At 42.8% G+C, this 26,486-nt stretch overlaps 1 protein-coding gene across 4 annotated transcripts in view; it reads right to left on the bottom strand.

Moving 5' to 3' along the window:
• Nucleotides 1-26,486, bottom strand: part of RELCH (RAB11 binding and LisH domain, coiled-coil and HEAT repeat containing) — a 175,672-nt gene that overhangs the window by 129,595 nt on the left and 19,591 nt on the right. For 3 of the 4 annotated variants that reach the window (XM_073678653.1, XM_073678655.1, XM_073678656.1), the window contains exons 2-4: nucleotides 5,633-5,722; nucleotides 1,025-1,096; nucleotides 855-910 (exon numbers count right to left, since the gene is read on the bottom strand). In XM_073678653.1, coding sequence (XP_073534754.1) covers nucleotides 855-910; nucleotides 1,025-1,096; nucleotides 5,633-5,722 — 218 coding nt within the window. The remainder of the gene's footprint in view (nucleotides 1-854; nucleotides 911-1,024; nucleotides 1,097-5,632; nucleotides 5,723-26,486) is intronic. The other variant, XM_073678657.1, reaches the window with a different exon arrangement.

Genomic DNA, 26,486 nt, shown 5'->3' with positions numbered 1-26,486 from the left:
GTGGATAACCCCTTTAATGACATATAATCTGAGGTTTTCATGGAGGCCAATTGTGCCGTATATTAACATACATTAAAAGTAGTGACATGGGTAGAAAATGCCATCACTTTATGATCAGTGGGGAACAACCTCTGGGACCCCCAGTGATACAAGAACAAAAAGTATATAGCGTTAATGTCTTGTAAGATTCTTTCGCCAACCCAGTTGTACAGGTATTTGCACTTGAATAGGGTGGGTCTGCAGATCCGTGTACAGTGGATTGGTGGAGAGGTGCTGTACAGCGACTGCCTTCGGGGTCTCTGAGCTGGGAAAAGCAATGAAGGAGCTGCACGGCTTAACCAGGATAGTGATTGCCCCAGACCCTGGAGCCACACTAATCAGAAAGTGATGGGATATTGCAATAATAATAAATATGGGAAAACATCTGTAAATCCTATGCCTTCAGCAAACCTTGTCCCAGTCTGTACAGCAAAGCTGACAAGTGCAGTTTCAGCCTATTGTGCGAAGAGGGATAAATTTCAGGACAAACCTGTCTGATGCCTCCTTAAGTAGCTAGCTGTACATTACCCACCAACTTGTGGAAGTGTCTTAGGTCAGCCTAAAGAAAGCTAATGAGTCTCGGCTAGTCTTTAGGCACAGATTAGAAACTGCAAGAATATTGAACATCTGCAAGGAGGTAATCGACTGCTCAGTCTCTAACATGAAACGTATCTGAAAGTTATTAAGAAAACCCACAAGAAATATCTAATAAAAAGAAGTCGCCCCTGTGTAATAGGCATTGCTTTGAAAACCACCTTATATTGTACCATGTTATGAAATTTTATATGTGAAATATAGAACAAAATACATCATACCTGAATTTCAGGACTTGATTTATAATTCTTGCGTTCCTGCAAAGGAACTTCATTTTCTGCAACACAGAAATTAAGCAAATTGGCACTCTTATAAGATCAACCATATGTGTTACCTCGGTTAGTAATGTGAATTAAGAAAACTAGGAAGAAGAAAATCGTATGTACACCACCTGCAGCCAGTGTAAGGTTGACCCTGAGGGCCTGAATGGTCTCCTTGGCTTTCCGTAGCTCAAACTCCAGGACTGGACAGGGTTTTGGATTAAACACACACAGGCATCCAACCAAGAAAAGGGAAACAAAAATAAAAATAAAAAGCAAGGATGGGTGTGGAAAAATATATATACAGTTTGTATTGAAACAGAAAGCATGCAGTCTAATGGATCTCATGAAAGCATGCAGCAGAGTTGGCTTCGCAAAACCACGGGTGTCCTTTTCTTCTGTGGAAATGAATCTAGCCAAACCAAGTTCACAGTTCAAGCTGTCTGACAAAGTTTAGGCACAGGGGAAAACAAGCAAACGCACATTCTGGAGATTTAATCAGTCGTTTTTTATTGTAGATGGGACACTATGGCTTCTTAGTCTACACTACACTCAAAAATGGAAATCAAACACTTACTTGTGTTCTACAGATAGGATTATCAAGGACCTATCCTAAGGAGAAGGCATCAATATTGGATCTGTTATGGTTCGACACCATGCATGCCCCAGATCAGTTGTTATTCGCTCCAGCCACAGAGGAACAGCCCAATTGCTCCTTCACACGTCAGTGCCTATTCTCATACACAAATATTAGTCGGAGTTTCTTCGGTGTATTTGTTCAGAGTTTTAGAGTTTGGTCAGTGTGTATTTTTACCATCAGTTTTTCTCTGGTGGAAAAATAAATTGGTGGGAGGGTTCTCAAGCTTCTCCTATGAAACAGGCCATGAAAAATAGACAACACATGGATTGGTTTTTTTCACAGACCCATAGATTTGCATTGGTGATTTTGCTCTTAACAATAGGATGGATCAATATTGGTGGAAAACCCCAATCACTTGTACCGTAAATTGTTCCAGATTTGAATATATAACGGAACGTCCACACGGGACATAAATGAAAACCATCCACAGGCTCTTCAAAGATAAGAACTTTATGGAGTCTATTCCAGGGCCACCCACGGAAACAAAGACTGTATGCGGCATAAGGACTTGTTGTGCAGAGCAATCCAGGGCGGAGTGCCCATCTGGTCATTCATACACACCTGGAACCTGTCCAAATCCGGTACAGCCCAAGGTGCCCATTCAAGAAGGAAATATATATGCATGTCATTGGGATTGCCTCTTTGCACAGGGCCTGTTGGACACCCTGGAACATAGATTACAGACTATTCCCCACGGGGTTCATTCTGTTGGGCAGGAGGTCTTGCACCTTATGAACTGTTGTAAAGATACTGTTTGGCATGCCAAGAAATGGTTCATTTTGTGGAAGGGGAGCATGTCCGTGCAGGACTACTGCAAGCTGATCTCTTGCCTGTTCAGTGACCATGCCATCTTCTGACAGTCCGGATGCTGAACAGGAAGATTAAACCCCTCTCACTGCTTTATTGGTGTTGCGGTCTCTCAGAGTTTCAGGCCTGTGACCCCACTTCCCTACCACAGCAGATAATGTTTTAATGGGCGTCGTGTAGTAATATGCTGGAGTGTTAGTGTAGTGTGGTGGTATAATGTATAGATTAGGGCAAAGATCCTAAACCTGTGGCTTGGGAGCCACATGTGGTTATGTGAAGGGTGGCGTTATCCTAACCATATCAGTTTTAGATTGTCCTCATGTCCTGTCAACAAATCAGACATGTAATAGCAGAAGATTTCAACTGATGCCACCAAAACAGCCTCCCATTACCCACAGTGCAGATGACCAACTCCCTGCCAAATTCGGAGAACATGTTCTGACATCAAAAACAGCTAGAGATGTAGCAACAGCAATCAGTGTTCTGCCTCATTCAGTAGCACCCGTCGCCGGTCTCTCGGATGGGGCTGGCCAGGCTACAGCACTGTGGGATTGGAGGCCTGTTTGACCGGCATTGGCTGAAGCCTACAGTGGAAGAGCAGAAGAGGATCAGATCCATAGACAACATCTGTATGTCTTCCTTGTAAATTTTCTATTTAAGAAGGACCAGACACCAGGTCAAAAGTGGTTCGTTTTTTTCTCTTATTTTATTCCTGCTGCTCCGCTGAACATTTTGTTGTTTTGTTTTTTTATTCACCATATTGTTCTAGAGATAAGGGACTTTTCAGTTAATACAATTTTTATGGTCTTAATCAATGGGCATTGCTCAGAGTAATAATACAGAGAAGCCCAAAGACAAGTCCCCATGGAATCCTGTGAGCCGCACCCCCTTGGTAAAGACCACAAAAATTAATACTAAATGATAAGGCTCATATCCCTGGAAACATATGGCGAGTTTATAAAAAAAAAAAAACACAAAAAAACACAACACTCCAAAGAGCAGCGGGAACAAAGTAGGAGCAAACCTTGGCCACTCCAGACCTGGTGACAGGTCCTTTCTAGGGAATGTGCACATGACGTCTTTTAGGAATCTGCGTAAATCACAGTTTTTGAAGTAGAAGCGTCAGGAAAACACTGGAGGTCGTTTTTGAGGCTTTTTTTTTTTCATTCATATATGAGATAGTGGTGGCTACCAATTGTGTAACTAGAGCCCGATGGGCCCCGGGGCAAGATCTGGAGTTGAAGTTTGCGCTGGCGTCAGTGAACTCCTCATCCGCATTGTGGACGCCGTTCGTGATGGCTTTACAACACATGGGTTGTTTTTTCACTATTCCATATGTGACATATTGACGGCTTACACCTGTTTGGTGTAGTACTTTTTCTGGTGGGTCGCAGGCAGAATCCGCCTGATAAAGACAGTGTGTACATACCTTGCAAGTGCTTGTACTGCGACATTTCAGAAGACATACAGCATATTTAGGCCAAAACACAGTTGATCTATAAACTAATAAGACACGCCATTCTGCGCATCTTGTGTGCCCATGTAGAACAACATATTAGTGCAATATTTTTCTGCTATAATCTTTATGAGATCGTAAGTATTGATTTTTTTTAATTTCATATAATTAATTTAATTCTAAAAATATAACAAAGATTAAATCATTCACATTGGTTTGGATTAGATCCTGATCCTCAAGAAAATGAGATGCATAATCAAGCCAATAATGAAGGCAATGAGAAAAAGAAAAAAGTCTGTATAAAAGGAATTGGAAAAATTGAAATAAGACATTAAAAAATATATACATATAAAACGCACAAACACTGCAGCATGAAACACGACCAAAAATAGGCGAGGACACAAAAAACAAATAAAACTATGTCAGACTGCAAGAAACCAATGGCAATGGTCAGACAAAAAAAAGTAATGTTTGGAGGGTGAGAGGAAGGCCAACGATAACAAACACTCTGCTGCATGTTTCTTGTTCATAGATGATATTTCCTATATGTTTCTTGTAGTTCTTACTATGGCAATCTTTCTGCATTCTGTAAGTACAGTCATAGAACATGCACAAAGTACAAGAGCTAAAAGAATCCATGTGGAGTATACAGATACACATGGCAGAAACTTTCATACAAAGTATCATAGTGATACAAACTAACATGGTATAATGAAATATTTGGGTGGAACTATGCTGGATATATCGAAAGTGACAGTCAGGACGACTGCAGAATATCTACTCGAAGGAAAGTTGCATGTGACTTTTATGAAAGACTGAAATAAGAAGCTGCAATTACAAGTTCTGCTTATTCAGGTAATATATTCCCCATCATTACAGTCAACGAAATGTGGCCATCCAGCAATCTACTGACCATAGCTCAGCTTTTATATACCCGGCTGCATCAGCACCATCACCCCGATGGTCAGTGCAGGTCTGCGGGTACGTACCCTGCAGTGATGATGGGGCGCACATGGACCGCATCACTACAGGCAAGGAAATAGGGACCAGAAGAGACCATCAGTGTGGCAGGGGTAGTACAGAAGGCCATTTAATAGCATGGTAATGGTTATTTTTTCAAAGCATTTGCTGTTAGGGACCTTTTATATAAAAAATGTTGGACACCTTCTGGAGTAAATTAGGTTTTCTCAGAGCAGGTGCGTTAGAGGAAACCTGGAAAAATAAAGTGACAGCTGCAAATGTAAGTAAAATATAAGAAATATATAAATGTATATGTATGCATTTTAAGTAAATCTTCACCCTCGCAGCCCAGGGATTGTCGGTCTACCTGCAAGGACTGGAAACCATGACACGCACAGAGAGGCTCTGCCTTTTTATCTGCTGTTTCCTGCCTTTGGAGGTGGAGCCCCCCTCTGGTGCAGTCATGGGTAAAGGTGAAAAAAAGTGTAATTAAAGGGTTTGTCCACAATATTAAAAAGAGGTGTTCCAATAGCAGTGCCAGTTCCAGCGGGTTCATTTCCAGCATTTCCTATGCTCGCACATTATCCGAGGCTGGCTGAGTGAGGATTCCAATAGCTAGGCCAGCCCATCCTCAGTCGTGACTGACGCAGACAGAGGAGGTGGCCATTAGCTTCTGAAATATGCCGTCGGTCAGCCCCCTAACACATCGCACGGGTCATGTGTGGACATTGGAAACGCTCTCCTGAGTCGAATTCAAGCTGGAAAAGGAGCTGCCGAGACTCCGGCTGACATCTAAGATATTTAAATGGTATATTCAAAACAAGCCAAAAAATGCATTTATCAATTGGACAATTTATCCATTTTGATGTTACTCACCTGCGACCCGCTCATCCGTTTCCCTATTTCCATCATCAGAGTACCGCGCGAAGTCCAGCGAATCAAGAGTGCTAATGCTCCCCGCGCGATCTGAAATGAAGAGGACACCTGGTGAGCCAAAAATCAATCACAACCATGTGAAAACACAGCACATCGACTTTAATATTCTATGGAATAAAAATATTCAGATTCGCACTCAGACAGGGCTACATTTCCCCATAATAGCTGGGAAGAGCAGCATGATGGGTAAATATTGGAAAGCAAATTACATATTCACGCTTCACATCTTCCATACAAATGCAGAAGGGAAACATTCTTGATTATTAAGAAAAGTACCGATTTTATTAATAATATTTGCTAGGTGTAAACTGGTGTTTGTACACAAAGGTTTAATCAAAGTATGCAATAAGCTACAAAAAAAATGAAAAAAGGCGCTGTTCAGTAAAGACACCCACACAATATGCCAGCACTACCAACCCTGGCCCTAGGCTGGCAGTTTCCATGGTAACCAGCATGTGGTGTTTTTGCTGTGCTACATTTTTTCTTGTTTCTCCAGCACTTGATACAGTGTGCATCTCACTATGGAACAGAAAATATAGGGCACAGTGCTGCAGCAGAGCAGGGCAGAGGAAAGCAGGGAGATCAGCAGGGCGGCCATGCCAGCAGTACAGGACCTGGGACTACTGACTCCACCGACTGGCTGCAGGGGTCACCAACCGGCAACTTGTAAACAAAAAACACAGTGACCACCAGAGTACCTGACTGAGATTGAGAGTATTTGTTAAAGCACCTGGAAAACCCTTTCAAAGGTGCTCTCTACAATCAATAGATATAAATGTCATCAGAAATACACCCCTAAACACCTTAAATTAGGAAATCACAATAGTTTTCCCTAGGGAGGTAACCTCTATAGAATTCAGACGGCAGCCCCCTTGTTACACTGATAGAATGTTACTAGGACAGGTGTCTGAGCACGTGCAGTAGGACACTGCACAGCTGTGACCTGGAGATAGTTGGCAGTATGTGGGATGGGTTACCTCCAGGTCACAGCAGCGGGCCTTCCTACTGCACATGCTCAAACACCTGTCCTATTATTAAAGGGAATCCGTCACAAGGTTTATGCCACCTTACCAGCAGCATAATGTAGGTGAAGAAACCCAGATTCCAATGATGTATCCCTTACTGGGCTGATTAGTGTAGCTTTATTAGCAAGAGATTATCACTAGAGTATATCTTCTGCCATGTAGTCCTCCATCTTCATAAACTCTGTATAACTTTGCCCCCACCATTGATTGACAGCTTTCTGCCTATGCACAGTGTACACAGAAAGCTGACAATCAGTGATGTGTGTGTGTGATTATACAGAGATCAGCCTTCAGAGAACTGCTAAATCTGCAGTAGATAAAAGTAATTTATCAAAACTGCAGCAAGCAGCCCAGTAAGTGATACATCGCTGAAATTAGGCTCTCTGCACCTACATCATGCTAGTCTCAGGTGGGATAGCAAAAACCTGCTGACATTCTTTTTAACAGTATAGGACATGCTTCAGTCAGTGTAACAAGATTATTTTCTTAATTCATTTTTTCCTACTCTCAGAGAACCCCTTAAAGTTCCATAAAAACAGTGGTCCTATTGAAGACGGTCAGCATCTTTTCATGTAGGTGCACCATCGGTAGATATTCATGTCCAGTATTTACTTTTTAAAGTGTCTTTGCTATTTTCAATAACTTTAACTGAAGTGAATGAGTCTGCAGGGTGAACGTCTGTCTTATCAGCCTAATAACAAGAACTGTAGAGGGGACTGACTAATAAAAGTGTACTACACCACAGTATGTGGGCTTACAGGAGCCAGCATCTATAATCATTTACTGACATTTTGCTTAAAGGATTTTCCAAGATTTTACTAAATCTGCCCTAGGCTAATGCAGTGTTCCCTGTCGGTACCAGAAGTGAATAATATCATGTGCAACCTGTCCACTGCAGCCAATCACTGGCCTCAGAGGTCACCAGCATAACTTGCCATTGGGGCAGATCACTGGAGCTGAGAAGCAATGAATTTATGATGCAAGTAAAGCTTTTTCTTTTACCTTGTAACATTGCTTAAAGCCCCAATACACATTGGGCAACTGTCGGTTGAAAATTGCCGCTATCAATGGGTTTGGCCGACCCTCTGTGTGTATGGGGGCATCAGACAACTGATCGTTGCAGGAGAGGTCCATCAGAGGACGTTTTTGGCTTTGTTGTCCCAGAGATCTGATGTGTACCTGGCTTTACCTGTACCATACACAGATAACACTCAGGTCAGCTGCAGTGTAATGTAGAGAATCAGGACACATTTATGACATAATACCATCATTGCCACAAGCACAAGGTCAAAACTGGCTATTTTATTTCTGTTGCTCCCCTGAATATGAAGTCTGTTTTTTTTGTTTATTTTTTAAAAATCTGCATAACTATGGTTCCAAAGATACGGGCCTTTCTATATAGTGCTAATTTTTATGGTATTTATAAAGTGGGTGTTGCTGACAGAGTAATAATGCAGTCTAAAGACATGCCCACGGGGAATCCTGGGAGGAACGCCCTCTTGGTAAAGACAATAAAAATTAGCACTAAATTAAAAAGACCCACATTTCTGGAGCCATATGTCAGATATATAAAAAAAATCAGATACTTGGGAGCAGCAGCAATAACAAGAGCAAGATCTGGTTACTTTTGTCCCATTTAGAGGTCCTCTTTTGTACATGCATAATTGAACTTTTTGGCCACAACCATAAACGTTACAATTGGAGAGGTCAACAAGGCATATAATGAAAGGAACACCATTCCTACAGTAAAGCACGGAGGTGGATCGCTGAGGTTTTGGGGATGTGTGAGCTACAAAGGCACAGGAAACTTAGTAAAAGGCGAAGGAAAGATGAATGCAGCACGTTATCAGCAAATACTGGAGGCAAATTTGCATTCATCAGCCCAGAAGCTGCGAATGGGACGTATTTGGATGTTCCAACATGACAAGGATCCAAAAGACAAGGCCAAGTCGACCTGTCATTGGCTACTGCAGAAAACAATGAAGGTTATGGAGTGGTCATCTCAGTCTCCTGACCTCAATATCATTGAGCCACTCTGGGGAGATCTCAAGGGCGCAGTTCATTCTAGAAAGCCCAGGAATTTACAGGAACTGGAGGCTTTTTGATGAAGAAGAATGGGCAGCTTTACCATCTGAGAAAATAAAGAACATCATCCACAACTACCACAAAAGACTTCAAGCTGTCATTGATGTTAGAGGGGGCAATACACGGTATTAAGAACTGGGGTATGTGAACTTTTGATCAGGGTCATTTTGACATTTTTGGTTGTCATTAAGATTCAAAAAGAGAAAACACAGTAGTTGGACAATAAATGGCTTCAGCCAACCAATAACCATGAGTAGAGATAAAGCTTTTTGTTATCATTCATACTCTGAAACAAGGCCAAGAAAGGAAAAATTCTGCCGGGGTATGTAAACTTTTGAGCACAACTGTATGGATAGGAGTCCAGTGGGCGGTCCTAATAGCGATTGACAGCTACATCCGCATGCACAGGCATACAGGGAAGACTCCGTCACTAGTAGGACTGCCCGTTGGCCTCCTATCCATACAAACATCAGGGATTTAAATAAATTAAATGCAACTTTTACCGACACTTAATACAGAAAAATGTATAATAAAGCTGATTAGCTCTTCCTGATCGATAACATCCTGCCTGCAGATCAGATACCAACTACAACATGACCCGTTCCCTTTAAGTACACAATTGATTATTGTAATTAATTGAATCAGATATGGAACCAACGTGGGCTGTGATTCACAAGCGAATGACCTCTGCATCACCAAGTACAATATATACTGTAATCTTTGTAGGCGCTCCACCAAAGAAGCTAAAATCTGACTGCTGGTTATAGCTATGCATCAGGTTTTCTATGATGGAAAGCACAAGAGAAAATACTTCACTCTGCATAATCACATGTATGTCACAACCGTACATACATGCAGTGATGATGATCTAAATGGAGGGCTCTGTGCACACAAGTCTGTGTCACTACATTACTCTGTCATTTTCATGGCAACATTTAGAGAAATGATTATGTTAAAATGTTTATTGATTCATAATGCAATCTTTCTGATGACAAAGTTGGCTGGTTCTGATGGCTTACACTATTTTTTTATTTTTATTTTTTACACTGAGAGATAGTACTTACCTTTCCAGCATTGGCTTCCTGCCGCTGCTCCGCTCTGTGTTTTGGCTGCAGCGGTGATATCGACAGCTCACATCAAGCTGCAGCCAATCACTTCAGCTCAGTTGCTATGCTGATGTACATTGCATAAGAAGCTGAACCGAGTGATTGGCTGCAGTTCAATGAGATGTTACCACTGCAGCCAAAAGACAGGCAGGAGCAGCAGCAAGGAGTGGGCTCCAGTGAGTGCTGCCTGTATGTCTCTGGGGTCCACTTCCTAAAAGTGGAAACAGTCATTGACATTTCTTCCATAAGGTATTTGTTGCTTTTAGTGGGCAGATTATTAATCTGAATTCTTATACTACACAGCAGAAAAAAAAAAAAAAGTGAGCAATAGACCTTTTCACCCATTAAAGGGACTGTCGATATTGTTTACTAATATTTTGCTATACAGACCTATGTGTATCCATAGTAAACTACAAACTTAGTATTCTTATTCAGCACGCATACTTCTGTCCTCTACTTATTGATCACCTAACCAAAGTATTTAAGTAGTCTGTTACCATGCACCCGCATAGATGGGCATATAAACTGTTAACAGAAATGTATAGAAAACTTATAGTCAAGACTGTTTACAGGGGCTTCACTTTCAGCTAAAAACTTCATGGTTTGGAAGGGGACATAATCCTAATCCTTAGTGACATTCCACAAGGCTATACAGATTACACATGGTCTGTTTGGCTAGTGTTATTTATTACATTGTAGCATTCTCTAACACTCCACAAAGCTTCTACCTTTGTCATTAGCATATTAACCCCTTCACCCAAATCAGGCATATAACCTCTGACGTGAAAATGAAGCTCACCCATTCCATGTTCTAGTAATCAATTATTTAGGAATCGTCTTTATACTATACATACACAGAGTATTGTACAGACAAGCTGCAGTCCCATAGTAACTAGCTGACAAAAATGCACTTTTCAGAATGTTTCATATCAGATCGTTTGCTGCACAAATCTGTCACATGAAAAAAATATGTTCTGTGTGATATAGATTGTTAGAACAAGCCTCATGTAGAAAATGGATTTTCAGTTACTGTAAGTTCTGCAACGAATCTGCCAAACGTAAGCACTAACACTACTTGAAACCTAGGAGCGCCAAATAATGGGTTACTCATTCATTTAGAACTCACCGGAGCATACAAATTATTGAAGGGAACCTGTCAAACTTCTACACCCCCAAACCATTTATATGACTGTGATCCTTTCATTTTTGAAACAAACAATTTGTGGTTAGGAACGGAGTGCTAGGTAGCAAGGAGACTCTCAGAGAGGAGATGTTATACCTGTTTATTACACAATCACTACGGGTTTCGACAGCGGCCTGCTGTCTTCCTCAGGTGGGGGTTTTCTTACTCTGAGAGTCTCCTTGCTACCTAGCGCTCCATTCCTGACGACAAATTGTTTCAAAATTTGCCTTTCCCAACCTTGGGATTGTGGCTGGAGTTGCTTGGAGCTGTTCGTGAGCTCTCAAGAGCCTTCTAGGACCTTAAATGACGTTTATCCGGCGACGTGGACGTCAGGTGACCTGGCCTCCGTACCACATGACCTCACCGGGAAGGAGGATGGGGCAGCGGTCCTGCAGCAGCCTGAAGCCCCTCAATATCGTGCCGTTGCCAGTGTTGTGCAAGGGTGCACAACCCCACCAGGTGAGCGGATAATCCCCCACCTCAACACATTTCTTCAATAGACCACCGGGTACTTCTCAGGGTGCGCCTCTGTTTTTTGTATTACATGCAATCCTTTTATAACCCAGGAGCGACGCTCCAGCAACAAGAAATTGAATTTTGAATTTCTGAAATTATATGTCTGGAAGTACATTGGGACGTGAAGATGCACTTACAGCTCCTCAGCCTCACGCTGAGTATTACCTGAAGTGAGTAGGCAGGGAATACAGTGTGAGGCTCAGGAGCTGTAAGTGCATCTTCACGTCCCAATGTACAGTACAGACCAAAAGTTTGGACACACCTTCTCATTTAAAGATTTTTCTGTATTTTCATGACTATGAAAATTGTACATTCACACTGAAGGCATCAAAACTATGAATTACCACATGTGGAATTATATACTTAACAAAAAAGTGTGAAACAACTGAAAATATGTCTTATATTCTAGGTTCTTCAAAGTAGCCACCTTTTGCTTTGATGACAGCTTTGCACGCTCTTGGCATTCTCTTGATGAGCTTCAAGAGGGAGACACCGGAAATGGTCTTCCAACAATCTTGATGGAGTTCCCAGAGATGCTTAGCACTTGTTGGCCCCTTTGCCTTCACTCTGCGGTCCAGCTCACTCCAAACCATCTCGATTGGGTTCAGGTCTGGTGACTGTGGAGGCCAGGTCATCTGGCATAGCACCCCATCACTCTCCTTCTTGGTCAAATAGCCCTTACACAGCCTGGAGGTGTGTTTGGGGTCATTGTCCTGCTGAAAAATAAATGATGGTCCAACTAAACGCAAACCGGATGGAATAGCATGCCGCTGCAAGATGCTGTGGTAGCCATTCTGGTTCAGTATGCCTTCAATTTTGAATAAATCCCCAACAGTGTCACCAGCAAAGCACCCCCATACCATCACACCTCCTCCTCCATGCTTCACGGTGGGAACCAGGCATGTAGAGTCCATCCGTTCACCTTTTCTGAGTCACACAAAGACACGGTGGTTGGAACCAAAGATCTCAAATTTGGACTCATCAGACCAAAGCATAGATTTCCACTGGTCTAATGTCCATTCCTTGTGTTCTTTATCCCAAACAAGTCTCTTCTGCTTGTTGTCTGTCCTTAGCAGTGGTTTCCTAGCAGCTATTTTACCATGAAGGCCTGCTGCACAAAGTCTCCTCTTAACAGTTGTTGTAGAGATGTGTCTGCTGCTAGAACTTTGTGTGGCATTGACCTGGTCTTTAATCTGAGCTGCTGTTAACCTGCGATTTCTGAGGCTGGTGACTCGGATAAACTTATCCTCAGAAGCAGAGGTGACTATTGGTCTTCCTTTCCTGGGGCGGTCCTCATGTGAGCCAGTTTCTTTGTAGCGCTTGCTGGTTTTTGCAACTGCACTTGGGGACACTTTCAAAGTTTGCCCAATTTTTCGCACTGACTAACCTTCATTTCTTAAAGTAATGATGGCCACTAGTTTTTCTTTACTTAGAATGTGTATTATGGCAAGAGAAAAGCAGCTAACAGTCTATTCAGTAGGACTATCAGCTGTGTATCCACCAGACTTCTGCACAACACAACTGATGGTCCCAACCCCATTTATAAGGCAAGAAATCCCACTTACTAAACCTGACAGGGCACACCTGTGAAGTGAAAACCATTTCCGATGACTACCTCTTGAAGCTCATCAAGAGAATGCCAAGAGTGTGCAAAACAGTCATCAAAGCAAAAGGTGGCTACTCTGAAGAACCTAGAATATAAGACATATTTTCAGTTGTTTCACACTTTTTTGTTAAGTATATAATTCCACATGTGGTAATTCATAGTTTTGATGCCTTCAGTGTGAATGTACAATTTTCATAGTCATGAAAATACAGAAAAATCTTTAAATGAGAAGGTGTGTCCAAACTTTTGGTCTGTACTTATGACCATGTAATATTTCACTTTTTCTTTTTTAATAAATTTGCAAAAATTTCTACATTTCTGTTTTTTTCAGTCAAGATGAGCGCAGAGTGTACTTTAATGAGAAAAAAAAAACTTAGTGTGAAGAGGTTTCTGACAGGTTCCCTTTAAATGAATTTCCACAAATTATTCAACACTTCTTATAGCACATCTGATTACTAAAATTTTCTCTGTATCTTTTATCACCTTAGTTCAATAAAATGTGATTTTTCTTTTTGCTGTTGTTTTTCATCCTAATTTTCACAATATGAATCATACCTCTGTTGCCTCCAAGTTATCCTCATGGGACAGACATAAAAACTAAACTTGTCTTTAAAAATAAAAACCCTTCACAATTCAGTATGGAAAGAGGAGTTATCACAACTTTGTGATTATTGCTCATCAGTTTACAGTAAGAAACTGCATATTTAATTTTTTTTTATTCAGAACAAATATGTTGATTTCTTAATGCACATATCCATATACACATGTCCAAAAACTGACATTTTCACATTCTGAGATGGAACACAAACTAGGCTGACTTTGGTGTGTAGAATGGGAAAGAGTGAACAGAGTCATCTCAATATCATTATAAAGTGAGGGATTAATTGAAAGATGACATCTCTTTTGAACTGCAAAACCACTGCTTGTCTTCTTTATACTTACATTTATATTTAAAGGGGCTTTCACTACTATGATATTGACAGGTCATCAATATCAGATTGTTCGACATCCAGCTGCGCCGGTGGCCAGACGTAAGCAGTTGTGGTGCTGAGCAGCACTGCTCCATCACCTGTATAGTGGCTACACATCCATCTGAATAGCAGCTGATCTGCAAAAAGCGGCAGAAACCACTTAACAGTTGACACGGCTGTGCAGGTATGTATATGAAATCAGCTTTTCGGCAGTCCTTAAGCACTACTACGAGCTCAGTCACCTTCATTGTGTACACAGTCCTGTACTTTTAGTAGCAGCTTAACAGCTTTGTGCCATTCAGTTGTATATAACAAGGCTGCAATGCCAAGCACACCAGTCACTACAAATACAGCTTTCTGTGCAAATAATGACCATGTGTTCCATTTTGAATTTCATTGTCAATTATTCCACACTGATTTTTTTCCAAAGCATATGAATGGATACAAAGAAAACCCCATTCCCTTGCATTAAAGCTCTGTAACATCTGCCGATTCTGTGGTCACGGGATCCAAGCTTAAATCTGGACAGAATCCGTGGCCCACAGCGAGGGAATACTAGGATGTTTGTTAGGCTCAATTTACATCACCATTTTGCAACCGGTTGAAAAGGTACTGTGCTTTTTTTTTGTCAAATTTAGAGATGTAAAACAGGATACAACAGAACAGAGGTTAATATAACATACAGATGCAGCAGATACCTAGCCTTTCATAAGGAGGCAGCGATTCAGGGAAAGCTCTGCCTGTGGATAAGGTGTATTATTGCATCCACTCCTAATATGCCCGGCACAGAAGGAAATGCACTGCTATTTACACAGGCATGGAGGACTTTGTGCCTGAACACTCCTTACTTGTCTATACAGACAGCAGGAATAAAATAAAGAGTCAAAACCGGACCCTTCTCTAACAGATCGTCTTCAAGGAGCATTTACATTGCCCAATTATCTGGGACAAGGGTTCGCAATACGTTTATCTATTCTTAACTCTTTATGGTGCTTTATGATGTTGGGGTTGTGCTTCTTTCATATGAATAAATACAAAGTATATGTCTTTAAACAGAAGAACCTAACAGTGGATACCATTTGTTTTCCCAAATTTATCAAAGTGGTTCGTGCAGTTTGATAAATCGGTCTAATTTTACGACTGTCGACTCTAGTCCATGTCAACACAACCTATTAGTTGGCTTACATTGTCCCACAGTTAACCACGTAGCACATGATAAATATGGTGCCGCTCATGAAAGACAGATTATGGAGCAAATTCCACCAGAATTCTGTTGCAATTAGTGTGATAAATATGCCCCATTATTTTATATACTAATAAGTATACACAGTCACAAGTAACTGCGCTGAAAGGGGCATTACTACCAATTAAGGCTGAGGTGGGAATATGTCTATGCACGAGACAACGTGGTCAGGCCGGCATAACAGCCAAGTGGGATGTGCCGTGCTATTTTCAGAAGTCTCACAGAAGTAAATGGTTGTTATGGAAACAATGTAGCGCTGTCTGCTCCGCTATATCTATAGCCCCAACGAGAAGAGACTGGTGCAGAAACAGCAAATTGGCAGTTTTCTAATTGATTGTTAATGGACCTGGAAACAATCTAAATTATTTGGCTGAATAATGAAAACCAATTCTGGACTGTTTATTCCATGACCCACTCCCACCCACAAGCAGAGATGGGAATCCTGCATGTACCACACAATAACTCCATTCCATTCCATTCCCATTACTGACCCCACTGTCAGCACAGTAGTGGGATATATGGCATATTGCCGAGTGGTCACCTTACTTCCTGTGTGATGTGCCTATAATCACAATAATGAACTACTGGGTCTCGGCTGCCATTGTCTTCTAAGACACCTCAAAAACAATTTATCTTTTTAACCAAAATTTTGCAATAACGATTCCAAAAAAAGCGTAAAAAGCTGTTCACGCTGGCAGCATAGCCAAAAATAACTCATCTAAATGAACTCTATTAAAATACTTAATGCCCAAGAGTCTTACCCTGATTTCTCTGCTAAATTTACCATGGACAACTTATAATGGGATAAAGAAAGCACGGGTTACCCAGCTAGATAAAAGCTGCCAGAAGATCAGCGCCATCCCGGGATTCAGTCAATAGCAGTAAGGCTAGGCTCAGACGGGCGTATTTCATGGTCTGTATACACACACCACAATGCCTGGACTGACCACGGGCCTCCAGACCCCAACTTGCAGCCTAGTAGGTGTATATAAGACTGTAAATTCAAGTCGGGAGACCCGCGGTCAATCCGGGCCTTACGGTCTCTGTACAGACCATGAAATACGCCCGCCTGAACTCAGCCTGCACAGACTGGACCCCAAAATCAGTGTTGATAGCTAAATGTTGGGGCAGTTTTGCTAATGGAAATACAATAACAGGTGATTGATACAGGATAATTTATTAATCCATTGGCATAGAGCAAAGATCAAGCAGGTGTATCCTTCTTCCATTTATTCTAAGAAATATCCGGCGATGGCTACATAAAGCGCTTGGCTGTTTCCAGCAGTCCCATAAAGAATAGATGGAACAGAGGTTTAATAACTAGTCCATTTGAAACACATTAAAACTATTTTTTATTTCTGCACGACCCCTTTAAAAATGTAACGAAGCCACATTAACATCAACAAGAAATTCCAGACGTTTCTAGACAAACCTCTGTGCATGATAAAACATTACTGGCTGCATCTTTTAGTGGTGAGGAAAATCTATATATAACAGCGGTATGTCTGTGTACAGTCTATTCTGTAACACCTAGATCATTCTAAAGGGAATCTGTCAGCAGGTCCTTGCTATGTGGTCTGAGAGCAGCATGATGTAGGAGCAGAGACCCTGATTTCAGCGATGTGTCACTAGCTGGACTATGTTTTGCTGTTTCAATACAATCAGTGTTTTATCAACAGATTATTACTACAGGACAACTGGCCTCGTGCATTCTGGTTCAACCACCCCCCAACATTGATTAGCAGTTCTTGATCACTATACAATGTACACAGAAAACAGTGAAGAGGGGGTTATACACAGCTCAACAACTGAGCTCTGCTAGATCTGCTGCAGAGAAAACTGTGATTCTATCACAACTGCTGCACCCAGTAATCTAAGTGACAGATTGCTGGAATCAGGGTCTCTGTTCCTACCTCATGCTGCTGTCAGATTACATAACAAAAACCTGCTGATAGACTCCCTTTAATACAAGGGAATAGCAGAAACATTGTTTTGGTCTTAGTGCAGAGGCACCAAAACAGTGACACCGACTGTAGGTCTGTCTTTTTTCCCCCATTCTTGTCATATAATCTGACAACTCTACCTTGTGTGCCTTGTTTTAATTTCCAGAATGTAGCAGTCATCTAAAAGCCATTAAATCTAATGACAGATGAATATGGTTTAATCTGAGATCTGGCCAAATCTACGCAGGGGTTCCTGAAAAAGCAGCACCTAAATGACACCTATAAACTCGATTTGCTGACGGACTTCACATACAATTAGGAGAATCTCCTCAGGGATCTCCATCTACAAAGTGCTCTGCTCCGGAACAAGCAGCCATTACCAGGGCTTGACCACAATTACATATTGTATTACTTTGTAAGGAACACCGAACTAGATGACAGCCTGAATGCTAAAATGTGGATTCTCTGGATTAAAAGGGAAATTGATATACCATTTTATTTTTCTTCACAAATATACAGTGCTCTTTTTTTCACCAGTTCTTCTATGGGAGAATGTAGTGGGCATGCTCTGTGACATCTGCATTAAAGGAGTTGTCCACTACTTTTTATTATTCCCCCAATCTATTCAGCCGATGCCCATAAGGGTTTTTGTAATTACCTTACATTGCAGACACTGCCTGTGAGTGGCGCTATCACTGGCCGCTCATAGGCACCACGTGACCCCCGGCTGCAGCCGGCTCTGCCATCCGCTGACGTCACGACAAGTCCAGGCTGCAGCCGGGGGTCTCTCTCTTCTGTATTCCAAGGTGAGTGATGGGTTGTGGGCGGAGTTACCCCGCGTGTCACACCCAGCATCCACCGTGCGCTCTGCCTCTCCCCATTCATTGGGAAAGTGCGCTGTGGATCCTGGGTGTGAAGTGGTTCTGGTAACCCCACCCACAGTCCAGCATCCACCGTGGGGACCGCGTCACTGATGTCACGCCTCAATGACATGACCTCAGCCGGGGGTCACGTGATGCCTGTGATCAGCCAGCGATAGCGCCGCTCACAGGCAAAGAGGAAAGCTAAAGGTAATTACTAAAACCCTTTGGGCACCAGCTGAATACATTGGGGGGAGGGGGGGGATAATAAAAAGTTGTGGGCTTCTTTAATCTCTCTGCAGTGAGGAAGAGGTGGGGGAACCGAGTGACCCCATGTTAGCTGCATGGGCATGAGATTTCAGAAAGCTCATTCCCTCTCGGATACTGTAAAACTCTGCGTTCTTTCCACAGCAAAAACACTGAAAAACAAGCAGCATGTGAACAAGCACAAAGTGGCAGCAAATTGTGAGGGCTCAGGTGTCCGTGTGAAAACTGCAGCATTTCAAGATGCCAACAAGAAGTTTTAAACAACCAATATTTTTTTAAATCCTGGGTGGAAGCAGTGAGCCCAAGCGAAGCAGATGTAAGAGGAAGCTTTTTAGCTTTTATATATATTAGAATCTGTTCCTTTTTTTAGTGCTTTGTGAGCTTTTAGTGACTTGTAGAGCATATAAGGGAGCAGTCAGACGATCATATAACTTCGACAACGAAAGCATTGCAATGCTCGTACGGGCCGGCAACTCTCCTGACCAAAGTGTATTTCTATGCAGCTATCACACTTTGGTCAGGAGAGCCACCGGCCACTCCGAGCATTGCAATGCGATAGTCATCCAAGTTATACGGCCGTCTAACTGCGCCCTTAAAGCATATCTGTCAGCAGTATTGTGCTCAATAAACTACATACACTGTCAGGTGGGTGACATTACACTGATTCATATGATACCTTGGTTGATGAAATAAGTCCTGTGAATGTTGTGTAATCTTACTGTCAGTTTGGAGATAATGATATGCTCGTGCTCCGGGACAGCCTGTAGGGGGCGCTCTATCTGGTGCTCTGATTACATCGGTATGCTCTTATGACAGCTCACAGTGCCTTCACTGACCTGCCTCCTATTTTACCTTGCCCCGTACTAGTAGATGTATTATGTAAAATAGGAGGCAGGTCGGTGAAGGCACAGTGAGCTGTCATAAGAGCATACAGATGAATATGTAAGCAGAGCACCAGATAGAGCGCCCCCTACAGGCTGCCCCGGAGCACGAGCATATCATTATCTCCAAGCTAAAAGTAAGATTACACATTATGTAGTGTACTGAGCATAATTCTGCTGACAGGTGCGCTTTAAGAGTCAAAGTTTAAACAATTCGCCCCATTTAAAAGGTATTGCATAGAAGGAATTGTCTCATCGTTACAATATCACATCCACTATATAGATCACAAAATATTAGTACTTGCAATTTACATAGTGTTAAAAAAAGTGATCTAGCATAGAGTTTTGAGACTCCTGTAGTATAATGCCACCTGGTACAGAAGAGTGCAGGCCATCTACTAAATTATATGTGCTGGTATAGCAAGCTCATTCACGTGTGTACCAGCACTGTCCCCACAGCGCTATTCACAACAGAACAGAATTCGCTTGTCACCCTGGATGTGATGTGTAATAATGGGTCCCATCAAATCTAAGAAAAATGCAGAATTTCAAATAGCAATGACGTTTTCTTAATCTAGAAAATCTAACAATTCAATAACATCATGCCCAAAATATTCCATTCACTCAAATCTGCAAATCTCTCAGAATATCCTGCCTATGGGTTAGGAAATGCAATGAAATCTAGAGCTTCATCACACATAAGCAGCATTGCACATGTCATCTTACTAAGGAGGAGTGGATCCAGGTCTATGGGCAGGATCTGCGTGACATTCCGGTTTCCTGACGCGGCATCTGATTCGCCGACCTGAAGAGATGTCATCTGTGCGGTATACAGGTGACGAAACGCCAACGCTGCAAATATAAGCCAAGCCCAGGATCCCAGGGGATAAGGAAATTTGTGCGGTTGTAAGGTTTTTATTTCTGTTGCAGGTTGGGGGGGGGAGTTATATATTTTTGCAGAATATCCTTTATGCAATCTACCATACATAGCAGCTTTCACTATAGGCAGGACAAGTCTACTGAGCATTTTGGGGAATTTGGAAAAATATTAACATATACGGTTATGAAAAAAGATAAAATGACAGTATGTCATCTATACTGTATAGATACAGAAGGTCAAAGGCAAGTAAAGCGCACGATAAGTGAATTATGGCTTCTCTGTGGGAAATCTACCGAGTTGGGCGCAGCTGATTCAGACACTATAGCCTAGATATACCTTTAATGTGAAGCACTAGTTTAAGTACCAAATTGAGGAATTAAATAAATAGACAGCAATTCACTAATTTAATCTCATCAGAATAACTCTTGGCCAATCTCGGTGGAATTTAAATGTCCCAACAAACAGTGGCAGTCATAAAGAGCACCACGCGATCTGATACTCTCAGGCGGCTATGTGCAGATGTGGTACATACACAATGGATTGTTCAGAAAAAAAAAACAACTACATATTGCAGTAATAGCACTGAATTTTAAGAACGCTCAAGCGCACGCTGCGGACAATATCCATCTATGCAGTCTTGCAATTTGCAGCATGTCCATTTCTGCTGCAGATGTTACCACTGGTTTCACTCTTTGCAATGCATATGGTGAAAGGAGAGGCTTTACAGCACGAAATTCACGAGAAAATCCACAGATGGAAACGTCCTATGTACACATAACCTTATTGTCTAGCCCCAAAGACCTGTCCTGCCAATTAGGGTTGTGTCCCGACTCCTTACCTTATACACTGTCCCAATAAGTGCTGAAATCCCTTCAGACAAGAGAAATTAAAAGCCTAGTTGTCAATTTATTCATAGGACAAATGGCACAAAGCATCCAGTGTAATGTAAATGGAGGAGAGTCCAGGACTCCTCTCTGGTAACATCTAAGCCTTTTTACTTCCAAATGTCAAAAACTCATCAGAAAATCTCAGATGGAGTGGCTACAGCTTTGTAGATTTTCATCTTTGAAGGTCATTTTACTATTTAAAATTTAGAATAATTCTACATAAAAAGATTAATAATTTTTTTTATCTACATCCCACTTCTTATCGATCCAGCGCTGCATTCACAAATCTGCCCTCTCCAGAGTAAGCAGCTGCTGTATTCCCTGCACAGAGCTTGCTCTGCTGCTGTATTCCCTGCACAGAGCTTGCTCTGCTGCTGTATTCCCTGCACAGAGCTTGCTCTGCTGCTGTATTCCCTGCACAGAGCTTGCTCTGCTGCTGTATTCCCTGCACAGAGCTTGCTCTGCTGCTGTATTCCCTGCACAGAGCTTGCTCTGCTGCTGTATTCCCTGCACAGAGCTTGCTCTGCTGCGTGTTCCTCCTGCGCAGTCATTTCGTCACGTGATGTACAGTAATTAATGCGGCTTCTCCACAATGTTTAGCACAGCCCGCTTGCCGTATGTCTGCTGTGGTCTCCATTGGGTTGATATTGCACCGCACTACAGCTATTTTCCATAGAGTACAGATTCGGCCACTAATAAATGTTTAGTGCAGTATGACAATATATGGTACATAGCAGGAGGCTATATGCAATGCTACATTCAGACATCTGCGTGAATTTTACCACCTGTGAGAAATGGACCATTTTTTTCTCAGATGTCAACCTTGTTCCATCTGGGTTTTTTTTTTTCCCAACAGAAGAGGTGCATTTAATCCCAAGCCAAAAAAAAACCCCACGTAAGCTCACATATTATTCAAGTTTATTATTAAGCAACAGATCCATGAAGCACGGAGGCAAAGGGGAAGTCTTCCGATTTGCATCTGTGTTTCACAGATCCCCATTGATTTGTATGGCCTAAAGTGATCCACGAACACAGTTCAGAATAGGACATGCTCTAAGTCTCAAGGATATCACTGGATCCATGTTTTTAATGATGAATGCGTGAATAGATCAACTTTATTGTTCCTTGTGATATCCGAGTGAATGAAACAGATGGAGGTAAATATAAAGATTAGAAACATATTCCATTGACAAACACTGAATAATGCAGAATGTAAGATCACCAGGACCTTATTCAGTTGGCGTGCTGTCTGAGAACTGGACATTTACATTTGCCTATTTTTCTAATCTCAGACAGCTCCCAGGGAAGTGCAAAAAACGTGTTCACCGATTCCAATAACATTCACCAGAATGGTGGATTCTCCGACTACATTCCCACAATGAGCTTTTGGTGCATTTTTGACACTGCATCAAGAACTCAGCGTCTTACAGTTCTAGCAAAGCGGATGGGATTTATAGAAATCTCCAGCCCACTGGGCTTTTTAGTGCAGTGTAAACTGACCTGCGGTGCGTTTCAAATCCACGGCATGTCAATTTCTCTTGCAGGTACGCTGAGTTTTCTGTGCGAATTTTCTCCATAGACTTTTATTAGATGAGAAAAATCTGCAGCAAAAAACGCACATGTGTTTTTAGTGCGTTTCCATAGCGGAAAAGCATCAAAAACTGATGTAATCTGCACCTAAGTAAATCAAAATTTTGAACAACACGGATTTACCGCACCCTATAAGTTCCATTGTGGATATTTCTGTTGTGCAGACTAAAGTCTCCGCAACAGAAATTGACATGCTGCGGCTAGTAAACCCGCACCGCTGGCAAGTTGACGCGGTGTCAAACAGAAGCACAGTGGGCATGGGATTTATAGAAATCCCGTCCATTGTGCTTCTAATGTAGAAAGCAGCGCAGAGCTGTGTCCAAAACGCTGATAGCACGAATTGTGGGCACGTACCTTAAAAAAAAGCAGCTTTAAAGTATGACACACCAAACCAACAAAAACCGCAGCATCAAACACGCATGTTAAAAAGATACACACAAAATTACAATGAAATAACACAATTAGGCTCAGGATTTTTTCCTGAGCGTTTCTGCATCTCCCTGGCAGAAGAAAACGCATGTGGATTGTACATGCGGTTTCCTGCCAGGGACATGCGGAAATGGAGCGTTATTCACTGACATTTCCGCATGCGGATTGACAAGCGCTTTCCAAGCGATTAGCATCACTTGGAAAGTGCTTGTGACAACTAGGTCACACTATATAAATCCATGCAAAAGGCATGGATTTATATAGTGTGACCCGAGAGAGTGGTTAAAAATAAAAAAAATAAATGTATACTTACCTTCCGATGGCCCCCGATGTCTTGCTTCACTCCGTTCTCCCTTGCCGACAGCGGTGGATTGAAAGACCTGCCGACGTCAGCGTTGCGTGACCCGTCACATGACTGACGCAGGTCCCTCAATCCACCGCGAAGTGCCGGGAAGCAAGGAGGAGCGCAACGTGGGAAGCCAGAAGGTAAGTATACGTTTATTTTTAATTTATTTACAGATTTTTTTAATGGTACCTGGGTGTGGATTAGAGTCTCCTCTCCTCCACACCCGGGTACCATCCGCACATTAGAACGCGCCAATAACGCAAGTACAGATGCAGTCTTGCGGAATGGGCGCGTTCCAATGCAAGTCAATGGCGGCGAAAACGCAGCACTTCCGCAAAATAATTGGTAGTACTGCGTTTTTTCCGCAATGATAATCCGCAGCGGAAATTTCCGCAGCATGTGCACAGCACATGCGGATTATCATTGGGGAACATTGCTGCCCTTCTACCATGCGTTTTTAATGCGTTTCCGCAGCTGCAGAAACGCATTAAAAACGCATCGTGGGCACACAGCCGTAACCTAATTTAAATAGGTGCAGAAAATCTGCAACATCAAAAACTCACCAAAAGCTCATCTTGGGAAAGTAGCCTAATACAGCATAAGGCCACGGCCCCACTATCAGTATTCGGTCAGTATTTTTTCTCAGAAGCGGGAGACAAAACCAGGAGTGGGTGATAAATGCAGAATTGGTCCTATTCTACCTTTTCTCTGATTGTGTCTCACCTGGTTTTGGCTCTCACTCCTGGAGAGAAAAGACGTAGTTACTTACAGGTAACGGGATTTCTCAGAGCCCATGACGGCACCACGGAGAGAGGGGATCCACCCTTCAAGGACAGGAAACCTACAGATAAAAGGGCAGTGCCTCTCTCCCGCATCAGTTGTTTACAGAGCATGAGAGGACCACCAGGTTAGTAACGCAAAATTTTACAATTTAAGACCTCGCTAGACACACCACGTGGCTACAACAATTAACTAATAAGCGTGCGCACCCACACATGAAGGGAGGGAATGTACGGGTGCCGTCATGGGCTCTGAGAAATCCCGTTACCGGTAAGTAACTACGTCTTTCTCCTTCCCCCATGACGGCACCACGGAGAGAATTGCAGAAAAGTGACTTATTAGGGGGGGGGACAACAGCTTCCAGAACCCTTCTCCCGAAAGTAAGGTCAGAAGAAGAGGTTAAGTCTAGCCGGTAGTGATTAAAGAAGGTAGAGGGGGAAGACCAGGTTGCCGCTCTACATATCTGCTCTATCGTAGCACCGGCCTTCTCCGCCCAGGAGGCTGCCACCGCTCTTGTTGAGTGGGCCTTCAGTTTCTCCGGGGCAGCTTCTCCACGTGAGGAGTAAGATAATGTGATGGCCTCCCTTATCCATCTGGCCAGCGTGCCCTTAGAAGCCTTCTTCCCCTTACGAGGACCCTGAAAGCAGACAAAGAGAGAACTATCCTGCCTACACTCTTGTGTTGCCTCTAGATACTGGATTAGGCACCTTCTGACATCTAGTGTATGCAAGACCTTCTCTTTCGTGTTCCTAGGGTTAGGGCAGAAAGAAGGGAGGGTGATTTCCTGGGACCTGTGAAATCTTGACGCCACTTTTGGTAGATAAGCAGGGTCAGTTATCAGAATAACCCTATCCTCCAAGATTTGTGTGAAGGGGGGGCCTGAATATCACTAACCCTACGTGCGGATGTGAGAGCTACCAAGAGTGCTGTTTTTAGAGAGAGTTTTTAGGGATGCTTCTGACAGGGGTTCAAAAGGTGCCTCCGTTAGGGCTGAAAGGACCAAGTTTAAATCCCAGGGTGTAGTATTTCGGGATGGGATAGGACAGGATCTAGCTGATGCCTTAATAAACCTAGATACCCATCTATCCCTGGCTAGGTCAAAATTATAGAGCGCTCCCAGGGCCGCAACTTGAACTTTTAAGGTACTTGTGGCCAGGCCCTGCTCCAAACCCCTCTGTAAAAATTCCAGGATAGCTGTCAATGGAACCTCCCCACCCAACCTGGAACCTGAGACTGAAAGGAATTTCTTCCAGGTTTTCCCGTATAGTTTAGTGGTGACTGGTTTTCTACTCTGAAGTGGTGTGGTGATCAAATTTGAGGAGAAACCTTGGTCTTTCAGAAGAGCCCTCTCAAATTCCAGGCTGTCAAGTGTAAGCTTGACACCTGAGGATGGAGGATAGACCCTGAGAAAGAAGGTCCGGGAACTCTGGGAGAACCCATGGATCGGAGATTGACAACCTCCTCAGCCATGAAAACCATGCTCTCTTTGGCCAAAAGGGGGCTATTAGGATTACCCTCGCTTCCTCTTCTCTGATTTTCCACAGAACAGCTGGAATCAGAGTGGTCGGAGGAAAAGCGTAAGCTAGAGGGTAATTCCATGGGATCATAAAGGCATCCACGGCTACCGGGTTCCCTTTGGGATCTAGGGAGCAAAAAGAGCGTGTTTTTTTGTTCTGATTGTTGGAAACAGATCTATGGAGGGCCGGCCCCACCTTTGTACAATCTGCCGAAAAACTGCCTGACTTCATTCCCACTCGCCCTGCTTCAACTGAGTCCGACTCAGAAAGTCTGTGGTGCGGTTTTCTACCCCTTTTATGTGTAGAGCGGATAGGGATTGCAAGTTCTCCTCGGCTAAGTGAAAGATGACCTCTGTCGTCTGCATTAGGGAATGGGACCGTGTACCCCCCTGGTGGTTCAGGTATGCCACTACTACTAGGTTGTCTGAGAAGACCCTCACGTGATGTCCTTGTAGTGTGTGCATGAACTCCCGGAGTGCCTGCTCTACTGCTAGGAGCTCCTTCATGTTTGAGGACATTAGTTTCAGGCGTACTGTCCAGATCCGCTGAACTACCAGGTTGTTGAGGTGGGCCCCGCAGCCCCCAAGGCTTGCATCGGTGGTCAGGACTTGCGGTGTCGGGATTGTCCAAGGAATCCCCCGGGCCAGATTGTGTATGTTCCCCCACCACTCTAGGGAAA

This window comes from Phyllobates terribilis, unplaced genomic scaffold, assembly GCF_046119375.1.
Source record: "Phyllobates terribilis strain yellow unplaced genomic scaffold, ASM4611937v1 Scaffold_4__5_contigs__length_816908805, whole genome shotgun sequence".
Taxonomy (NCBI): domain Eukaryota; kingdom Metazoa; phylum Chordata; class Amphibia; order Anura; family Dendrobatidae; genus Phyllobates; species Phyllobates terribilis.
This window is presented reverse-complemented; position numbering and strand designations above follow the sequence as displayed.